This window comes from Sphaerodactylus townsendi, linkage group LG15 (genome assembly GCF_021028975.2).
Source record: "Sphaerodactylus townsendi isolate TG3544 linkage group LG15, MPM_Stown_v2.3, whole genome shotgun sequence".
Taxonomy (NCBI): Eukaryota; Metazoa; Chordata; class Lepidosauria; order Squamata; family Sphaerodactylidae; genus Sphaerodactylus; species Sphaerodactylus townsendi.
The window spans coordinates 32,095,605-32,111,972 of record NC_059439.1 but is presented as its reverse complement, the minus strand read 5'-3'; the positions used below and the strand labels follow the sequence as shown (position 1 = coordinate 32,111,972).

Here is a 16,368-nt window from a genome sequence, read left to right as displayed (position 1 = left end):
GATTGGTCTCGCGAGTGGATGACTTACAGAGGGGGAAGGATCCCGAGCAGGGCCAGCCTGCTCTTAGCCTCCAGCAGTCCTGTGTAATAAATCGGGCCTGTGCCTCTCTAGCATCTCTGCCTCCTTCATGCCTCCCCTGGTAGCAGCCAACTGAGCACAGGCACCAGGCCCGCCAGCCAAGTCCTTCCTGCTCACCGCTGCGCATCATTGTGCCTTTCAGCGGCCCAGGCCAGCCTAGAAGCGTGGTGTGTGTGTGGATTTTCCGCTCATTACGATCTAACTCCTTGTGCGGTGCGCCCACAGAGAGGCCTGCGCCCGCACCTGTGCCATAGGTTCATCACCGTCTTAAAGTCTACTCAATGGAGTTAACTCGGCGCGCTCTTCGACACCGCATCGCTTGCCCTGACTGGATATGAATTAATTACCGCAGTTTACTTGCTTCACTCCTACCGCCAGAAAGCCACTTACCAAATTCGATGCTTAACTCCCATGTAAATCTTTCAGAAGAACTGGAGGCTATGCTACGAGCATTTCACGTCTTAGCTCCAGGGTAGGGAAACCACCGCCTGGTTGTTTTATTAGCGGCTCTTCGTTCTTTTGCACTGTGTAATTCCACGAAATGAGCCAATTCCGTTCTTTATCCCTTTTGCCCTCTTTACAGGCAGCAGGGCTGGCACATCCATGCGCTTTCTTAGAATGAGCGGAGTAAAAGGTAAAAAACCCCATATATAGTGTTACCTTTATTTTTAAATGTCAAAAATTATTTGTGGCTCCAAGTGTTTTTTCTGTGTAAAACGGGTCCAAATGGCTCTTTGAGTGTTAAAGGTCTCCTACCCCGCCCAACGCACCTTTAAAATTAATCTTCTGCAGTTATTAACTTAATTGGGCAGCAGGGGAAAAAAGTTCAAAAAAGAAGGACACATTTGGGGGTCATATAAAGCTTAACTCCTACTGTCTTTCATTCTCGCTTTTCAGCATCGCCTTTACGCTAGCAATACGCAGCTTGAATCTTATATGAAATCCGGCTGTTATGGTAACAGGCAACATTTCAAAGCTGATGTACGCATACGCCGCACGTTTCGCGCCAATGGAACGAAAATGTTTTAGCAGATCGTCTTCTGTACCGCTGTACTGCTTCTTATTACTGTTACCACATGGGGATCTGGTCTGGGGTGGAGGGGGAAAAGGAATTCAAACGCAGCGCAAGCAAGTCAGGTTTCCAGATAAATACGATATGTTTATTTTGATAGCTACCTTGACAAACCGTGAAATGGGTACAGGAGCCGCGAAACGGCTCTTCTAGACATGGCCTGTTTTATTTCAACTTGCATTCTTTAGCCAGACAAAAAAATAATTTATGATTTAGAAAATGTTTATCTATCCCAAATAGGAATTTTGCATTAAATCTTCGGGTTGAATCACTGGAGATAGCATTCTCAAAACCGCTTCTGTGACCAGCACCTGAATTTTTATCAAGGAGCGATCTACAGGAAACCTTCCCAAGGACTTTGGGAAATATGGTAACAGAGCACTCTCACTGTTCCCCTCACTTTGAAAGGCTAAGAGGTTCAGGAAGTAAGAAGGAATCAACTTATGCCGCATTTTATCAAAGAGACACAATTTTTTGGTATCGCCATTGAAGGTAATATGATCCCTGCTCGGGGATGTTGTTAACATACAACAAAACCAGGAATTCAGGATGTAAATATGCAACTAGAACAGTTTCTGCACATACTGCCTCTATGATTATAAACCGCAGTCTTCAGATATAAGTTACTACACGGTTTCTGTGAAATGATACATTGCCCATTATAAACAGGACTCCTCGCAATTGATGACAACGGCTACTGTGTTTGACAACCACGATGGTGGAAATTGCATCCTGTGCGACACCCCTGACCCTTAATTGACCAAAGATGGGAACTGCAAGGAAGCTCAATTATTGCTGAAAGGAATGTCTGCTAAAAAACAGTAAGTCAGAGCAGGTCAGCGCTAGCTGAAGAAGAAGCAAAGAAGAAGAAGAAGAAGAAGAACAAGAAGAAGAATAAAAAGAAGAAGAAGCAGAAGGCAGAAGAAGAAGAAGAAGAAGAAGAAGAAGAAGAAGAGGGAAGAGGAAGAGGAAGAAGAAGAGGAAGAGGAAGAGGAAGAGGAAGGAGGAAGAGGAAGAGGAGGAGGAGGAAGAGGAAGAAGAGGAAGGAGAAGAGGAGGAAGAGGAAGAAGAGGATAAGATGGATGAAGAGGAGTTATATCTCCCTCCTATAAGGAAACTCAAAGGAGCTTACACCCCTTCCCGCCCCCACAACCAACACCCTGTGAGGTGGGTGGAGCTGAGAAAGCCCGAAGAACTGTGATTCAGCCCGGTCACCCAGCTGGCATGTGTTAAGGTGCACAAGCTAATCTGGTTCCCCCGTGATAAGTCACAGTCAAGTGGCAGAAATGGGACCTGCCCTGTTCCTGATTAGAGTAACCTGCCTAACCACTGCTACCATGCATGGGCAATATGAAGTTGCTTTCATACCGAGCCGTGACCACTGATCTACTCATTATTGATCACTGAGACTTTCACACCATCTTGCTTTCGGCCAAGATTAAACAGGAGTGGGGCCAAACCCTGGGACCTTCTGCAAGCCAAGTGGCCATTTTACTACAGTCCTTGCTCTCCCAGGCCATCTATAAAAGCTGCCAGATTTTCATAATCTGGACCAACTAGGACTCTACCTCTTCCTAACCATGGACCATTCCCCCAAGAAGCAAATCTAACCATGATTTAGTAGGCAGCCCTTTCTTGGATCTTTATTGTATGGAAGAATGTTGGGAGGGGTTCTACCTGAGATCGAAGATGGAATTCAGATGCCGGTTACTAAACAATATTTTGGGTCTTATGGAACAGCTGTGACCTTGGCTAGCAAATCATACTGAGGAACAAACACACTCGTTCCCACAAAGGTACAAGCGGGTGGGAAGGCATGAATAAAGGAGCAGGGGAGCCTGACTCGGCTACAGTTTCCGTCGCGACATGGAAGCCAGCATTGCAAACGCAGTGGAAACTGCCATCTGTGTTCACGCATCGGCCATTGTTGCATATCCGGCCATTCTGCAAGCATTCGTCAATATCTGAAACAGAACAAAACAGCAGTCTATGAGGCTTTCCCCACTACAGAAGGGAGCCATATCGAATTCGTCCCCTTCAGTGAAAATATTCCTGCGGCTGGCCGTCCCCACAGCAACTGAGTTGGCCCCCCCGGAGTCTGAGCTTTAAGCGGCAGGATCGGTCTTTGGTGCCTATTTCGGCTTCCTCGATCGCAGGGATTGGCACCCTGTGTGCCGCAGCTGGAAACAGGAGCGTTTTACAGTTTTACAGTTTACAGTTACATGCGCTTTTCTGCTCCGCTTACCTAATTCTGCTTCTGGCGATGCTGCTCGATTGGTTGAACGGATGAGGTGTCGCTTCGATGTTTCCCCACTTCGGCCGGTATCGACTTTGTTCCGCAGAAAGTATTCATAACCGCCACAAGCGATGTCAGCTGTGTCTCTGAGGGTGGGGAATCGAGACAAACAATGCTGGAGCTCGGTGGCAGTGGGATTCACTGAGGTGAACCGCAGTGCAAACCAGTTCAAATCTCTGTCAGTGGGGAAAGCCCCACCGTCTAATTCAAAACATAACTGCCTACTGCTGTGCCTATCATTCGGTGGCACCGGTGCTGTCCAGCCAATGTTAAGGCTGAGAGACTGAAACGCGGTAGTCCAAAGAAAAAGCCGCCATATGTTCTGTAATTTTGCCAGAATAACGTGATTAAGACGCCTTGAATCAGAGGAACATGAACTAATTTTGAATGTTTTTTATCCCAGCTGTCACCCAAATGTCACCCAAATATCACCCAAATAAAACAGTTTAAAGTGATTTAAACAAAATGCCACAAATAAAAGCTGTTAAGTGGAAGGCAGGCTGCAGATCATGTTAAAATCCATTAGAATGTGTGTGTAAAAAAAAAAGTAATCTAAAATTATGTGGCCCATGAAGCATCACGCTAAAATAGAATAGAATAGAATAGAATAGAATAGAATAGAATAGAATAGAATAGAATAGAATAGAATAGAATAGAATAGAATAGAATAGAATAGAATAGAATCTTTATTGGCCAAGTGTGATTGGACACTAATACTCGTCTCCTACATGCCTCAGGTAGCTAAAAAAGAAAAAAATACATTTGTCAAGAATCATAAGGTACGTTAATCTCTACCTATCGCCTAAGTATAGGTCTAGTAAGCAATCAGTAGTAATAAAAAACATTGTGAATGTAACATCATAAAATAAAACGAAATGTCGCTAACAGGCCATAGTCATACAGTCATAATTGGGAGGAGATGGGTAATAGGAAATTACGAAAAAAAGTAGCAAGCAATTATGGCCAAATATGGCACAAATAGTTTGACATTATCGAGGGAATTATTTGTTTAACAGAGTGATGGCATTCGAAAAACTACCTTTACGTCTATTGTCTTGGTGCATACTCTAAAATAATGCTTAGAGGGTAAGGAGCTGCTCCAGTTTATGTCCAGGATGCAGGGGTCAGTAAATATTTCACAGCCCTTTTGACCCGCGGCATACAGGTCCTCAATGGAAGGCAGGTTAGCAGCAATTGTTTTTCTGCAGTTCTGATTATCTCTGAAGCTCCGTGTCGACTTTGCCGGGCTGCAGAACCAAACCACACAGTTATAGAGCAGATAACAGACTCAATGATTCCTCTTGTAGAACTGCATCAGCAGCCTCCTTGGGCAGTTTGAGCTCCCCTTCACTAAAAGCACTGGCTGCATCAATGGCTTCAAATAAAACCCGGCGACTAATAGAACTAAACAGTTCTCGGTGAACATGCCAGTAATTAACGTTACCTGAAATACTCATCGCTGCCAGTTTATGAAATTTTGAAGAGCATAGTACTGCTGGCCAGCGCTGGCCTATATCAAGTCTTCCTCATTCCATCCCCTGCAACAACAGCACGGTTTACCAGCCGCCTAAATAACTTTATGCTGAGCCGCTTTCCTACCGGGTAGCAATTAATGCACAGTTGCTAATGTACAGCAATTCAACGACAGTTGCACAGTGGCAGATAGGAAGGTGCTCCAGGGTACTAATACTACCGCCCAGAGGGTTATTACGCCCTCCTTGAAGAACTTTATAATTCCCGCCTAAAGAAACTTCAGAATATTCTGAAGGACCCATCTCATCCCATGCCTTGAACTGTTACCATCTGGGAGACGAGACAGGACCACAATATAGGATTAATATAATTTGGCACTCCAGATGTTAAGGGGATGCTAAAGCCTTTAGACAGCCTTTCGCCAGCATGGCCAATTGGCCATGCTGGAAGGGGCTGATGGAATTGTAGTCCCATAACATCTGAGCTAAAGGTTCGCATCACTGATAGATCGAGGTAACTTGGCACCTTAGATGTTATGGACTACAGTTCCCATCAGCCCCTGCCAGCATGGCCAATTGGCTGATGGGAATTGTAGTCCGTAACATCTGGAGTGCCAAAGGTTCACCACCACTGATATAGGATTATAAAAACAAGGACAAATAGGCTTAGAGATAGCTTCTATTCTACAGCTGTGGCTATGCTGAACTCCATGGTTTCGTGTTGATGTGTTTCGTGGGCTGTGTGTGTAGGGATGGGTGAGTGAAGGTGAATTTGAGGATGGGGTGTGAGGTTCTTCGAAATAGTGTGCATTGGGGAATGCTTGAAAAATTTCGTTGTGCGTGCACAATGACAATAAATGCTGCTGCTGCTGCTGCTGCTGCTGCTTCTTCTTAGAGTTTGATTTATCCCCTTCTCTCCTGCAGGAGACTCAAAGGCTGACAATTCTCTTGCCCTTCCCTCACACAACAAACACCCTGTGAGGTGGGTGGGACTGAGAGAGCTCAGAAGAATTGTGACGACCCCAAGGTCACCCAGTTGGCGATGGGAGTGTGTACAGGCTAATCTGAATTCCCAGATAAACCTCCACAGCTCAGGTGGCAGAGCTGGGAATCAAAACCGTTCCTCTCCCAGATTAGATACATGAGCTCTTAACCTCCTAATGCCTAATTGCCGTCTTAAAACAAATGGTCGCTGCTTTGAGTCCCCTGATTTTTTTTTTCTCTTCCTCAGAACCTTCAAATAAGATCAGAGGTTCTTGTTTGTATATCTTTGGCCCATCTCCTGAATGCTCCACTGTGAAGCCGTTGGAGGAACTGCGGTTATTTCCCTAGAGCCAACGATCTGACCCAGGCACTGGCGGTTTTCTTTCCAGGCCTTCTGGCAAAAGGGCAGTATCATTCCTGAGACTCCCTCCTTTCGCTTTCCGCCAGTACTGCTTAGACTTGTTTTCTCTGGGCTTTGCCTTTTAATTTTTTGTTTCTTCGAGCTTTAATCCAGCAGAGATTTTGTATCTCGCTTTCCCCTGTGCATGCCCTTTATTATAATTTCTTTTTAAAAAACCAAGTGTACGATTCCCCTCATTACATCTTCGGCCTTCAAATGCAAAGTCAACAGAAGATAATCACTGAATTCTGACTTCACCCATGCTTTCGTTGTGCAGCTATGCTTAATTCTCTGGCCACTTATGCAGTATGAAATAAAGCAAAGTTTTCCATCTAGCATCAGCTCTCTGGCTGTTTCCCCAGACGTAATGGAAGTTCACCTCCACCGGCATTAAATGATTATGCCGGTGGAAGCTCAGGGACTGCTCGCACAGCAGCATGCGAGCAGCCCCGCAGATCTGCCACACCGGAGAGGCGGCTCTGCATGAAGCCGCATCTGGTCCATCATCTCCACTGACCTGCCTGTCCAGAGTCGCTCTGGAGGGCTGCAGGGACCCACCCAGACTGCCCTGAAGTTTTTTAACATCAATGGTGGTAGATTCATACCAGCAGCGTTGAAGGTGTTTAACGCTAAGGTGGCCCAGCACCTTTTGTATGGTATCCCCATCTGGATCCAAGCATGGCACCAGAAATTGGAAAGCATCCAATCCAATTTCCTTTATAAGATCTTTTGGCACCCCGCATTGTGTCCCCTATGGTGTTCTTGTTTGGAATCAGGGCAACATTTATTAGAAACAAGGACATGGGTTGTAACTTTTAAGTTTTGGCATGCCTTTGTTTTTTGCACTGACCCTAACAGTTTGTCCCAGTTAGAAATGAGAGAGCTTCAGCTTTCAAATGGTGGCTGGGCATATTGAAAAAGATCTTTCCTTGGGCTTGGGAGGCCCTGGTTGAATGCTCACCGCCCGAGACTTACCATCGCTAAAGTCTAGATTATTTGATCAAGAGTACCACTTCTCCTGAGCAAAGCATAATGCTCTTTTGCTCTCCAATAGTCTTTTGGGATTATCCTCAGAAAAATTCAGCCCTGCTATATATATCTGCAACAACTTATTAATTACAATAGCAGATGTCATGACCCAGAAAGCAAGGTGTAATTCTTCCGCCACAGCACATCTTCAAGGTCGCATTCTCTGGTATTCCACAAGATGAGCTGTCGCTGTCAATTCTGTCCTGATACAACTGTAACACTTCCTCATATTCTGCTCCATTGTTCAAAGTACAACAACATCAGAACCAATTTGAGAACTGTGTTACCAACAGGATTTATGCTCCTCTCTGATAAAACAAAAATGGCTAAGCTTCTAAAATAGCTCTTAGGTGTGGAAATATCTGGAAGCTGTTATGTTTTTTTGCTCAAAAAATTGCAAGCTGAGCGGCCCGACTTTTATTGTATTTGAAATTCTTGGCACTGGTTTTATGCCTAATAAAGGTTTTTGGATTTGGATTTGGATTTGGGTCCCTGCAGCCCTACAGAGCGGCACTGGAGAGGCAGGTAAGTGGAGGCAATGGGGAAGACGCTGCTTTTCAAAAAGCTCACTCAATGAGCGAGGTTTAAAGCGGCGGCTTCATGTCGCTCCTGTGCAAACACTTCCCCAGGGACGGCGTTTTTGCCGTCCCTGGGGTGCTGTATTCCGCCCGTGCAGAAAGGGCCTCTGTTTCACAAACAGCACTGGGGTAATGATGCCAGCTTTTGATTCAGAGAAACACATCCCCTCAAGGGGTCCAGATATCTCAAGGGCCTTCTGCCCGCTCCAATAATAATTTCTCCACACACACACACATCCAGATTTTCTCAACGCAAGATTTGATTGTACGGATTGATGCCATATGCACGTATGTCATTTGCCGTGCGATCCCAGCCAGAATTACACCCTTCCATCAGCATCAATGGGCTTAAAAGCAGATGTGGGATCCAGCAGGTTCTCACAGGTTCCCAAGAGTAGGTTACTAATTATTTGTGTGTGCCAAAAGCCGCCCTGTAATTGGTGATTTCCGCCATGTGATTTTTGCCTTTAGTTACGCCCCTCCCCAGCAGTAGTGAGCAGAACTTGAAGCAGCTCCAGCAGGAGGTACACCGGGCGCAGGTGGCAGCCTGCCTGTGTGCATTCGCTTTCACCTGCGATCGGGCTAAGCGCCGGGCAGCCCTTAGCCACAGCCCCGCTTCAGGAATGCCTCCCCGCTGCCCCTGGAATGCCCGCCATGCCCCACCTCGGGCCTACCAGCCCCATTGGCGCTACGCCACAGTTTGAATCCCACCACCATGGGAACCTGTTACTAAAATTTTTGGATCCCACCACTGCTTAGAAGGGTGTAACTATGCTTTGGATTGCCCCATTGATCTTTCATCCTTTGGAACAGTCGACAAACTTTTCTCCCCCTTTCTATCCACACATACTTGTATTGCATATGGCAACGGATTTTAATTGTAGACCACTTTGGGAACCGACCGTGACCGGAAACGAGAGTTTATTTATTCATCCTGTTAAATAAACAATTGATTTACACAGAGGCATACCTCGGCATTCTGTTCTCATCAGCGTACTCTGGTAGCCAGGACGACACTGACAAATGTAAGACCCTTGTGTGTTAGCACAGTCTCCACCGATACAGGGGTTTCTTTCACACTCATCGACATCTGAAACATACAGATAGTATTTTCCCCCCCCGTTAGTAAGCCATTAGTTAGTTTGGCAGTTTTGGAAGGTTCTTTCAGTAATTTGTTTTACGTAGGCAAAACAGTTGCACAAACAATTAAATTAAAAAAAATAAACTGTGTTATGCAACCCTCAAACTTTAGGAATATTTATTTTCCTCCTCAATGTCGTTCTATGTTATACAACATTCTAGTCGGAAAATTCCATACACCAGGTCCGGGAACATATGCTACACTGTTTCCTTACACAAATAAGAGTTTATCCAGGTGACCCTCAAAACACACCTCAACCACACCGGTTTCTTTTACTCTGAATTTCAAGAAAGTCCCTAGACACACTATATCGAACCTCCACAGAACAGACTAACAAACTCTGCACAAGATATTTTACAATTTTACTTTTGGACTATAAACAAGAGATCAACATGGACATGCTAAGCGACAGACCATGCAGAACTCGAATAGGGGAGGACGCAACTTTCTCAAACAATTTGTTAACAACACGGAGGAAGAAAAGTCCCTGTGAAAGTGGACTCATTGTGGTGGGAGACAGATTCTCTTTTATTAACTAGTTTAAATTAAAACGCAGTAAGAATAAATATTATACGTGGGGGTATTACAGCAATCTGCCATTTTTTTTAAAGCTAGGGAAATCCAGGAGAGAAAAATCCCATACCGATGCATTCGCCGCGAAGATCCAGCTCAAATCCTTTTTTACATTCACAACGATAACTTCCAGGGTTGGCACCATTAATGCAGAGGTTTTGATATATAACTGGCAGAAGTTTACTCGAGGCGAGGATATTAACGGGTAAAACCCCTGAAACGGAGAAATAAATAAGAAAAGGTTAAAAATTCGGTCAACGTTCGTAATTTGAACCGAATACTGGCACACATCTCTAGTAAGAACCATATTGGGGCACTTACTGGGCAGTGATCTTGCGACACAATTTCTCCTGCTTCACGGCTGTCACACACATACAGTTGCCCTTTGGCCATAAGCACCGTTCTCAAAGCCTTCTCAAGATGGATCAATTAGATTGCTTAAATAATTAATGACTAAGGTTGTTCCTATCCAGTACACCAGCAATTGCTAGTTCATCTTTATCAGTATGACAAAGAAACTTACAAGACTATGAACACAAATCTATTTAATACTTAATTCTGATAAGATTATGTTTTCAAAATTATATTATTGTTACTGTTATGTCTGTTGGTGTCTACTTATTTTTCCTTCGTTTGAATCTTCTCCTCTCTTGTAGCCTTCTTACTGCAAAAATAAAAGTTGCTTCAAAAAAAGATGATGACTTTGCGGCATACATCTGAAACTAAAAGCATTCTGCTCTGCTACCATCTCACATAGGCGCTCTCTCACTCACTCCTGATCCTTCTATGCCGCTGGGTGGCTGCTTCAGCTGCTGCATCCCAGGCGCACCCCACTGCACGGGTCATCAAAGGCTTTGGTAAGAGAGCTTTTGGATGCCAGCGGCTGAGGGGCTACAGTGGCGTCACGGGCTGCTTGTCACGCCTTCTGTTGTGGGAGTGCTGGGGACCCCACGCAACTCTCCCCTCATAGCTGGCCAAGGTAAGTGGGGAAAGGCCCAGAGACAGCCCTCAGAGTGATATATTCTAGGCAGAGTCACACCTTCAGAACACTGACCTCAATAGGCAACCATCTGGTATTTGGCTTGTGGGAAAAGATAAGGAAATTACAGGAGTCAGAACAAACACCCCTTTAAAAGGGATGAAATCTTAACCGTGCAAAATACTGAATTCTGATTTATTTTTACCTGTTGGTGGTCTGGATGGGACCGAAATTCTGGTGGATAGATCGGGTGGGGATACTTCAGGTGGGAAGACCCCGAGGAACACCGACACCAGGAATACTTGGAATGCCGGGGCCTGGATTCTCGGGTCTAATGGGAGAGTAATCGACTACATAACTTATGTATTCCTCTGGAAAAAAAACCACAGAGAGAAGTTTGCTATTTATCAGAATTACAAAGCAGCTTTGCTTTATAACTGAAGTTGTGAGCAAAGTTGTTAAGCACCTTATCCAACCATTCTTCCGTGAAATGATCTGTTTAGGATCTGCAGAGGCCTGACTGTCTTTGTTTCACTGCAGGCAGTAGGTAGCTGGGTTTCTACCTTCTAACCTCTGTAGTCCAGGTTGGTGTAAAGACCCACCACCATCATCAAACAGCCAGCATGAGTGGTTCAGCAAACCTACTGCCTCCAGATGTTCATGGACTACAAATCCCATCAGCCCCGCCAGCTGATGGGAATTGTAGTCCATGAACATCTGGAGAGCCGCAGGTTACAGACCCCTGGTGTGGTTGGAGTGCAGTCCATGAACATCTGGAGAGCCGCAGGCCAGGCACCCCTGGTGTAGTGGTTGAGTGCAGGTGGGACTCCTAATTTGAGAACCAAGTTCGGATTCCCCACCCCTACATGAGCTGCAGAGTCTATCTGAGCAGCAGTGGCGTGAGGGAGGTTAAGAGCTCATGTATCTAATCTGAGGAACCGGCTTGATTCTCTGCCTTAGCCACCTGAGCTGTGAGCCTATCTGGGGAATTCAGATTAGCCTGGGCACCCCACACACCAGCTGGGTGACCTTGGGCTAGTCACAGCTCTTCAGAGCTCTCAGCCCCACCCACCCTGGCCAGGGTGTTTGCTGTGAGGGAAGGGCAAGGAGATTGTAAGCTCCTTTGAGTCTCCCTGCAGGGAGAGAAAAGGGGGGATATAAATCCAAACTCTTTCTTTCTTCTTCTTATCTGGTGAACCGGATTTTGCTTCCTGTTCTTCTCTGCATGAAGCCCACCTTGGGCTAGTCACAGTTCTCTCAGAATTATCTCAGCCCACCTACCTCACAAGGTGTCTGTTGTGGGAGGGGAAGGGAGAGAGTCAAAGCCGGTAGTTTATTGAGGGGCCACACCAACCACTAGGAAGTTAATCCGGATGTGAAACTGGAGTCTGTGTTTGCACAAGAAGCCCTTAACACCAAGCCTTTATGGCTCCTTAAATATAGCTCTTGATTATACTTGCAGTTACTGGCTTAAATCATTTGAATCCGGGGTCCCTCCAACACATTTTCCCACTGCCATCAAGTGTTTTCGAAAAAAGAGTAGGGCTTTTGCTCAGCAGGGCTTCTCATTTGTTGTTGGAGTCATGATTGGCTGTGCAGATTTTTTGAAATGTTGCTGTCACAGCAGTTTCCCCACAGCACCAGGGTCTTTACTGTGCGACTTAGGATAAGATGCAGCAGCCATTTTGTGGCATGCTGTTCTGCTTGGGCAGCCATTTCAGTTTCACAGGATGTCTTTTCCCCCCCAACTTCTGTTGGGTTTTTGCTTATGCTTGGAATAATTCAAACGGCGCAGATAAACCGAGTCTTGACATCTTTATATCCACAAAGGATCCCTCACTGGCCCACTTCAATTCGTGTGTAGCCTCATTAATCAGCGACTCTCCTCCTGCTCAGCCTGATGGCAATTTCTCTGAACTTCACCCCTCTTTCCACACAAGGAAAACACCCAAAAAGGTGAATATAATTATGTGAGTCTCCTGCATATATCACCCAGGTTTGGTGAAGGTTGGTTCAGGGAGTCCAACGTTATGGACCCCCAAAGGGGTGCCCCATTTTCCATTGTTTCCAATAGGTGCTAATGGTAGATTAGGCTATCCTTTTGAGGGTCCATAACTTTGGACCCCCTGAACCAAACTTCACTAAACCTGGGTGATTTCATCAGGAGAGTCTCCTGAAGATAAGCTAATATTTTGGTACTGTTACCTTAAACATTGCTTCCCTGACAGTCACCCTCATATTTTCCCCACGTTCTCTCTTTAAACCCACCCCCTTTGGAGTGGATTTCAAGTTCAAGTTCAAGTTCAAAGACCTTTATTAGGCATTAAAACATAGCAGAGCTAAGTAATCCAAATACAGTTTTACAAGATAAAACAGGTACTCCTGTTTCAAAAATGCATACATCAGAGCGAAAGAGGAGACCAGGAAATTATTTCGTAATAGTGAGCAAGAATTTGGCCACTATGTCCAATTGCTTGGGATTCTCTGTATTCAGAAGATAGTTCAATTTAAGATTAAAAAGGCTTGGATGGACCAGTAAGGGATCCCCTAAAAACAGGTTTGGTCTAAAATCGTTAAATTTTGGACAAACTAATAAAATGTGCTCCAATGACTTCTCAGGGGTTTGACAGTATTCACAGGTACGCTTTTGCTGTGAAGGTACCGTGAATCTCTCTGGGGAAAAGGTTAGTGGAAATGTGTTGGTTCTCGCTCTGGTCAATAGCCACCTCAACTTAGAGTCAGACAAGATGTTTAAATATACAGCTGTCTTGCATTTCCCGGGCATGATGTTAAAATGGAGGGGAGAGAACAAGCTCCTTGCTTTACTAACTAGATATTGGTGTTCCTGGTCGAATAGCCGTACCTTGATACAACGTTGTATCTCGCTAGGAGAAAGCATAAGGAGCTGGTCCCAAGAAAGACCCAGGGAGGAAATCTTTGATTTGATATGAGCCCACCAGGTAGAAGATTGAAGTTCGTGGAGGGTGCAATAAATGAGACTGTTAGGGTTGTTAAGGAAACATAACCGAATCCAAAATTTAAAGGTGGCCCACCATGCTTTTGTTTCCAAGAGGTGTAATCCTGCCTTGAGGCAGAGGGCGGCGTAGGGTACACAATGGGGGACCCCAAAAAGCTTATATAAAAATTTAGATTGTATTCGCTCCAAGGATATATGCCAGGCTTCGATCCATAGGGAAACCCCATAGAGAAGTTGTTGGGACACCTTGGCATTAAATACCCTTAAAGTGGATTTATAGGGAGAATCTGGACTTTCTAGATTAAAAAAACATTGAAAATATTGTTGAAGGCTTTCACAAGCAGATTCAACTAGTTCCTGTGGGTTTTCCGGGCTGTGTGGCCGTGGTCTGGTAGATCGTGTTCCTGACATTTCGCCTGCATCTGTGGCTGGCATCTTCAGGGGTGTATCACAGAGAGAAGTCTGTTATAAGAGAAGTCTGGACACAGTGTATAACAGACTTCACTCTGTGATATACCTATGAAGATTCCCCCCCTTCAAAAAATAGCATCACTTTGAATGTTGTTTAAACTAGGGAGCCCTGGGTGTGTTCAGATTTGTGTGTTGGGGTATGTTCTATAATGTGATGATGACTTTGAGATGACCTGGTGCAAAAAATGTTGTTTGGTCATGGTGGGGGAGGGTGGCTGCCCATATGGAGGGGGCGGGGCCCCCCCACAAAACTCAGATTTTGCCCCAGGCTCCATTTTTACTAGCTACGCCTCTGGAAGTATCAAACCAGATACACAACCAGCTGTGAGAAGTCAGAGTGGAATGACTGTCCCATCTTTTCACACATACCCTCCCCAATGTGTGTAAAAGCTGTGACCAGGGAAGCTGAAAGAAAAGGTATTCTTGCAGAGGCGGAGCTAGGAAAAATGGAGCCTGGGGCAAAATCTGAGTTTTGCCCCCCATCCTGTGTAGGTGATTGCCCTCCCTCACCATGACCAAACAATGATGTTTTGCACCAGGTAATTTCACAGTCACCATCACATTACAGAAACTACCTGAAATTACAAATCTCAACAATGGTCCTGTGATCTATGGGCAGAGGAGACTGGAGTGCATCTCTCTCTCTGAGAGGGACCCTCTCTCTTGGTTTTTTTTTTAAAAAGCACTGCTCCTGGAGGCTTGAGAATCCCTCTCTCTCTGAGAGGATCTCTCTCAGAGGAAGAGGGGCACTCTACCCTCCAGCCTCAGCAGACCACCCCCACGCCCATGCCACTTAACTTTGCTCCTCTCTCCTGCCCTTTATTTCCTCTCTCCTGGTGGGAACTACACTTTCCTGGAGACCTGCAAGTGTAAGGTGACCAGATGGTCACTTTTGTGATCCGGGACGGGGAAGCAGTCGCGCGCGCGCAGCCGTAGAAACGCACTGCCTTGTGGGGCTTGCCGTTTCCCGCCCTATCACAGGGCGGCAAACGGCAAGCCCCAGAAGGCCGGGCACTCCTACAGCCGGGCGCGCGGGAGGCTGCCGCACTGCATTGCGCCCCAGACGGCAGTGCGGCCGCCTCCCAAAAATCAGGACAATTTGCAGAACCCGCGGGACGCGGGACAAATTATTTAAAGGCGTGACGGTCCCGCCAAAAGCCTATGCAAGCGAGGTACTGGGGGGCACTGCAGGGGGGAGGGGAAGGGGTCTGCGGGGCAGCAGCTCCCCACGTGATCCCAATGGTGTGTGCCTGGGGCAGGGTGCTCCTCCCCGCCCTGTTGGCGCTTTGCCACTGTATTCTTGGGAGGAGAGCAAATTTCTTTTCAGAAAAAAAGGGCAACTGTAGAAAGACCCTGCTTCTTGCTGACAAAATTATATCATCTTGCAAAGAGGGCCTACCAAGCAGTCCTCTGATTACAACCAGCACACAGGCTGACACAGGAAAGGTAGCTTCTCAAGGATTACATAACTTCCTGACACACATCTGAAAATGCTTCTCACTTTCTCCCCTCTTGCTCAGCCTTCCCCTGCCCCAGGCACATTTCCTTCTTACAAAGTTTTCATACCTCACAAGTAACAACTCCCCTTCTTTTTCACGATAGGAGTTGAGAGCTTCCTGATGAAGTTGGGTCTCCACAAGAGAAGCAATAAGAAACTCACCATGGGAGAAGTCTTGGAAATCAACCCAGACAGCCTCACAACTGTACCTCCTCAGACACTGGAAGATTTACCTTGGCACTTCTTGAGAAAACTGATGGCCCTCAGTGGAACAGCCAGAAATACAGATCTTGTACCAAAGGATAAGGAAGATGAAGATGAAGAGGTTGATATCAATGATGAGGGTTTTTTCCTGAGGGGGATGGACTATGGAGGTTCTGTAAACCCCCTTGATGTCCTTTGTGCTGTCCTGTTTTGCTCTGATAGCTTCCTTCATCAGGAGATCTTTCTCAAAATGTCCATGTGTCAGTTTGCCCTCCCTTTGATTTTGCCGCCTCCCAAGCGCATCTTTATGCTGTGGGCCCTACGGGACATTGTGAGAAAATGGAGGCCTCACTGCCTGGTAGAGAAGAGAGGCTTCAGAGAGGAGAGCCTGGTACGAACATCCATGGCAACCATTTCCGTTGTGCGGATGGGCAGATCCAGCTTCTCCAAATCCAAGCTTCTCAATGAGGTCCTCAGCTCCCCTCAGCAACACCATGACTTCTTTGTTCACAGGGATATGGAGTGTGGGAGTGCGCCACGAGAGATCAGTGATGGGCTGGTAGAAATCTCCTGGTATTTTCCTGGAGGGAGGGAGAATTCAGATCTTTTCCCAGAG

The 16,368-nt window shown here is 46.0% G+C and overlaps 2 protein-coding genes across 2 annotated transcripts in view; one reads left to right on the top strand and one right to left on the bottom strand.

Annotated features, from left to right (window-relative positions):
- Positions 1-1,147: 1,147 nt before the first annotated feature.
- On the bottom strand, positions 1,148-10,441 carry LOC125444317 (fibrillin-1-like). The gene is made up of 5 exons (XM_048516745.1): positions 10,393-10,441; positions 9,694-9,837; positions 8,880-8,999; positions 2,917-3,114; positions 1,148-1,167 (listed from the first exon to the last, which is right to left on the bottom strand). The coding sequence occupies exons 1-5, from the start codon at positions 10,439-10,441 to the stop codon at positions 1,148-1,150; spliced, it is 531 nt and encodes a 176-aa protein (XP_048372702.1).
- A 5,185-nt stretch (positions 10,442-15,626) lies between these two features.
- The window catches only part of LOC125444316 (up-regulator of cell proliferation-like), a 5,356-nt gene continuing 4,614 nt past the window's right edge, over positions 15,627-16,368 (top strand). Inside the window, exon 1 of the mRNA XM_048516743.1 lies at positions 15,627-16,333. Within this exon, the coding sequence (XP_048372700.1) occupies positions 15,670-16,333 (664 nt within the window). The 5' untranslated portion in view covers positions 15,627-15,669. The remainder of the gene's footprint in view (positions 16,334-16,368) is intronic.